Below are 5829 nucleotides of genomic sequence, written 5' to 3' on the forward strand. Positions count from 1 at the left end.
ATAATTCTTCTTTCTTAACTTTCATAATTTTCAACAAGTAAAAACTTTCTCCTACCTTTGACAGCTCAACATCACTATCATCATCTTTTCTACCCAGCCATTCACACATTAAAGAAATAGACAAAGCAATGGTTGGGTCTCCTGGAATAACTGCATTGGTAAAATTCTTAAGACAATCTCTTATCCATTTTTCCAATATTATTGTCTGTAGCTGTTGTTCTAGTTCTTCCTGGAAATAAAAAAAAATCAATGTCAGTTTAAGGAATCATATATTGTAAATGTTAGGATATTTCACCCTATAACTGAAATTTCTCAATGTCTCTTATGAAGCTCTCAGATTCATTAGCCAAACATATCAAAGGAAATTATTATCATTATTTTTTTATCATTACTGTATTAACACAAAATGTGATGTTCACAGTAAAAGTATCTTTAACCAATACAAAAGACTGATGATAATAGATATATTACTATTATAAAAAGTATAAAATATGAACATTTGTGAAACTATTAATAAACAAAGGCTAAAGCATTAAATGCCAATACTTTGCATATTAAAAGAACTTGCATGATCCAACATAGGCATTTTTGCCCTGACTGTAAAATTGCTCAGATGAATTGTGGTATAGACTGCAAGGTAAGTATTGCACCCCTTAAACTGTGGACCATTAGCACTTCCTAAGTCTCTTCTACTTGTCTAGTATTGAACCTCTTACCCTCATGTGATGATTGTAGAATGTATTTAGTGCTAGTATACTCAAATATATCTAAAACTGCTAGTTTTTTTATCCAACTGACAGTACTGCAAGGCAATGGTGATTTGTTCCATCATGCTGAATGCCTATCTAAAATGTTTCTCTCCTCCCACCACCATCACACACATACACGCATTCATTTACATGGGCACACACATACATATAAATTGAAAATACATACCAAATGTTCTATAGGTTTTATGTCACTGACTCTAATGTTTCTGCTCATCTTTGCCAGCCAGTAAAAGACTTTCAGTTCATGGAGAGAACAACCAGTAATTTCTTTGGATGAAGGAAATTTTATTGGTCCTCCTCCCTTGCATGCAGAGATTCTGTTGATAATAATAACAGTAATAATAATAATAATAATAATAATAATAATAATAATAATAATAATAATAAAAATAATAATATCAACAACAATATAATAATAATAAGAAAAAAGGAGATTATTTCATAACTCTCCTTTTCTCTTGAAAAGGAGAAAAACTCTTTTTTTGTATTAGCACTATTGTCATTATTAGTATATTTATCAATATTAGAAGTATCATTATTTTACCATTATTAATATTAATAATAAAATCAACAAGAATAACAAAGCACTTGGGAGGCCACATATGTACAAATTAAAATACTAAAACAAAACCACAGGAGAAAGTTTCATATATATATGTGAATCCCAAGGTTTAAAACTTCCAAAAGAAATTACAAAAAAATATATATATATCTAAAAAAAAAACGATTCACCAAAGACTATGACCACTTTTACTTCCCTTCCCAATATACGTAGGTGCAAGGACTTTGTATAAAGAATTACTCATCCTAAAGGAACAGTTACTGCACTAACCTGAGACTTTCAAGAAGGTCTGCATGACTATGAAGAGGAACAGGCTTTTCCAGCAGGTGATCCATGATTGTTGACGATTTACTCACTTGGTAAAGGTTGAGCTGCGTGGGTTCTCGCACTACCAAGTGGTCATACGCAACACTTACTCTTAAAAAAAATATATATATCATACATATATATATTGTGGAATAAAACAATCTATATCTAGGCTATATTTCATAAATCTACAAGTAATAGACAAGAGGCACATTCACAAATACATGCACAAAATCTTGTGTAACAAAAAATATTTGTGATGTTCAACAGGTTCATAGTTGAACCAGATGTTTACAATTGGCTATGAGCCATCTGGTCACATAAGTCATAATCAAAATCTTACTTCCTGAATGACTGTCAAACATGCAGGATTTGATTTCTAAAAATAGATGTAAATGAAAAGACAGAAGTTTAAAACTAACAATGAAGCAAATAAGTTATGGGGAACAGATTTTCTCACATCTTATATAGATGTGAGAACAAGCATATAAAGAAACCCAGACATAATACACACATAGACATAAATATACATATGCACACACACACACACACACACACACACACACACACACACACACACACACACACACACACACACACACACACACACACACACACACACACACACACACACATACACACACATACACACACATACACACATACACACATACACACACACACACATACACACACATACACATTCACAGAAACATCACTATAGATTCACAAATAAGGGGCTAAGCTTTAATTATAGGGCTCTGAGCCTATTCCCACAAGATTTTTTATTAAACCTGTGTCTTTCCATCATGTATTCTTAGAGTAACAATCAGTTCCAAGTCTATCAAAATATAGCTATTTTTATCAAGATTTGTTAAACGTATACCTCCCTGACTCAAAGAAAATGAATTGACTAACATAACCAAACATAATGAATTAATCAGGAAAGCTAATAAATTTTTTGGGGGGGGGTTTGCCTAGTGATATCATTGAAAAATTATATGAATACTCACGACTCTAGGATACCCCAGAGCGAAGCATTTGGTGACGTCACAAGGCCAGTGAAAGCAACGCCCTCCGAACGAAAGGAATTTCCAGTGAGTTCAATGGAGACATTTCTTTCTGGTTCTAACTTGACACAAAGGCGTTGCACCAGACCATCCTTGACTGCGACATATATGTTACTGTTTTCCAAATACACAACACCTAAAGAAAAGTGGGATGAGATATAATATCTTATTTGAACCACATACTATATAATGTATTAAAAACTAATACTATTAAAAGATTCATGTGTATTTTCTGCAGGTGATTTAAGTGAGATTTATTGAAGTAGAGGTATGTAGCCAATGGTCAAATCATTGTATTATTAATCAGCTTAAAATCAAAACAGGAAAAGCACAATTTTCCAATATTTATATCTCTTTAGTTTCACCTATTATTTTGCTGTGCTTCATATATCCCCTTATCTTGATTCTCTTTATAACACCAAAGTAAATTCATGTTACCTTAAACAAATAAATACATTATATGAAGTACCTGAAATTGCCAACTTTCCAACATGGCAGTGTGCAGCATTGTGAATCTGCAGTTTGTCTTCTGTGAGATCAATTGTTGCTGCAACAAATATATTGTGTTTTCCGAGAAGAAGCAAGTGCTGCTCATTGTCAAGATGAACAAGCTGTACAAAGTTCACCTGCATTCTGGAAATAAACAAAAGAAAAGTATTAAGAATAGGAATTATCTAAATTCTCTTACACACACACACACACACACACACACACACACACACACACACACACACACACACACACACACACACACACACACACACACACACACACACACACACACACACACACACACACCACACACTCACACACACACACACACACACCTATAATTCAGTATCACCTAATCAAATCTTAATTAACATTTCCTTACCTGTAATCATCATCAAAGGCAAAACCCAAGTCTCTCAGTAAAATTCCATTGCCATCTATCTTGCAATAAAAGACCTTCACTTGCCCATTACTGTTACCCATCACCAGATAACCTACAGGAGAAAGGAAGACATTAAGTACTGTAGGTAGTTATATGTAAGAAAGTAAATATCTGGGAATGCACTGATACTACACTGAGATGTGTAGATGTATGTCATGAGTAAATATTTAAGTGCATATTTATATACATACTGTATATAGACTTGTGTGCTTAATAAAAACTTTTAATTACCGCTATATGATTTTCAAGTAACTGAATAAAACAACTAACAATAAACACTTAAAAAACAGAAACATAATAAAGAATACTTCTGTTATACAGCCCCCTTAATACCCCACAATCACACAACAATAACGTACCACAGCCTTCACAAACAGAACTCCAACGAATTGCTGACAAAGACTTCATGTTAGCTTCCTTCACCCCAATGATGTGAATATCTTCTTTGCCGCTGAAACCTGCAGGCACTCTCCAAAACGTTATGTGGCCACTTGCCGTTGTGGTGAGCAAGACACTGAATTTACCTGCATTATCTTCACACAATGGGGTCCACAGTATTGCTGAAGAGATACATGGTTTACTTTTATGGGGAGCCTAAATGACCATTTATAATACCTATATTTATACATACACACGTACATGCTTATACACACACATATATATACACATATGTGAGTGTGTGTGTGTGTGTGTGTGTGTGTGTGTGTGTGTGTGTGTGTGTGTGTGTGTGTGTGTGTGTGTGTGTGTGTGTGTGTGTGTGTGTGTGTGTGTGTGTGTGTGTGTGTGTGTGTGGTGTGTGTGTGTGTAATATATATATATATATATATATATATATATATATATATATATATATATATATATATATATATATATATATATACATATGTATACATGTGTGTATATGTGTATATATATAAATATATATACACACACATGTATATGTGTGTAATACAAATATTCAAATACACTCACAAAACTATGTACACATACATTATCATAATTATAGCAAATATCAGTATTATCACATTATTAACAGTTCATCACTCTTTCCTACCATCAATATCATCAGTATTACAACTGCTGTTTCTGTATTATTACCTAATATGGATAACATGCTCATCCTAGCAGTGAACACCTCATGTGACGGAGAGGATTTGGGGAGGCTGGTCAAAGCCCAAGAATTGGCAGAGACATAGTTGTACCACTGGCCTGTTATATCCACTAACTTGTTCCACTGCCGTCCTTCCTGGCCTACTATCAACATCTGGTGGTCATGTGTGACAAGGGCTAGCAAGCATCTGAAAATATTGCTTTTAGGCTTTAAGATTTTCTATTATAAATGATAATGATCATAATAAAAAGCAACTAAATGAACTGTAATGAATAATACTAATGATGATAATCATGATATTGATGAAATTAATAATAATAATAATAATAATAATAATAATAATAATAATAATAATAATTATCACCCTGATCTTACCTTCTCTGAACCCCCACCCCATACGGAGACCAAGCACCTCTGTGATATCCTAAGTGATTTGCGATGCCTCCAGGGATGGCAGGAGACAGGTTTCGATTGTTGAGCGGGGACTGTTCACTATGGGTTCTCTGTCCAGCTGACAACACGCCATCGAGCATGATTGCATGACTTGCACTGTGTTCTACCTGTTCTACCATTGGTCTCACTGTTATTCCTGGAAGATGACAAAAACTTCTTGATTAAGTTGACTGTTAATGAGAGAGAAAAAAACAAATTATGATTTTTTTCTTTTTTCTTTACTTTGGATATTGGTAACATAGGTGGGAAACTAAGTAAGCACTCTATGATAGAATACAAAAGCCTTTTAGTTTGCAACATATATCATACTGGTTATTTATAGACATCTATCAACCCATGGTACTATGAATGATATCAGATTTGGCTTAGTCACTCAAAAGAACGGATCTTCCAGATATGAAAAGATTCTTGAACGAAATGATATGTTAGTACAAGCAAATGGTGGTCCTACCTGTGTTCTGCCATTTGCTTGGTTCTTTTGGTGGTGGGATAAAGGACCGAGTGTATACTATGCTGGGTGAACATTCCTCCGATGATAGGGTCAGCTCCTGGCGAGGGTCAAAAAAAAAGAGTTCAGTTATGCAAAATCTTAGGTTGTGAAGCCTGCCAAGTTTATGTACTAG

The 5829-nt window shown here is 34.0% G+C and overlaps 1 protein-coding gene across 1 annotated transcript in view; it reads right to left on the bottom strand.

The window, feature by feature from the left end:
- The window catches only part of LOC119590159 (general transcription factor 3C polypeptide 4-like), a gene marked incomplete in the record, with an annotated part of 40933 nt that overhangs the window by 28179 nt on the left and 6925 nt on the right, over window positions 1-5829 (bottom strand). Inside the window, 10 exon segments of the mRNA XM_037938944.1 lie at window positions 65-229; window positions 937-1087; window positions 1603-1749; window positions 2652-2844; window positions 3178-3341; window positions 3583-3694; window positions 4002-4202; window positions 4741-4940; window positions 5129-5342; window positions 5658-5754. Of these exon segments, the coding sequence (XP_037794872.1) occupies window positions 65-229; window positions 937-1087; window positions 1603-1749; window positions 2652-2844; window positions 3178-3341; window positions 3583-3694; window positions 4002-4202; window positions 4741-4940; window positions 5129-5342; window positions 5658-5754 (1644 nt within the window).

This window comes from Penaeus monodon, chromosome 26, assembly GCF_015228065.2.
Source record: "Penaeus monodon isolate SGIC_2016 chromosome 26, NSTDA_Pmon_1, whole genome shotgun sequence".
In the NCBI taxonomy this organism is placed as follows: domain Eukaryota; kingdom Metazoa; phylum Arthropoda; class Malacostraca; order Decapoda; family Penaeidae; genus Penaeus; species Penaeus monodon.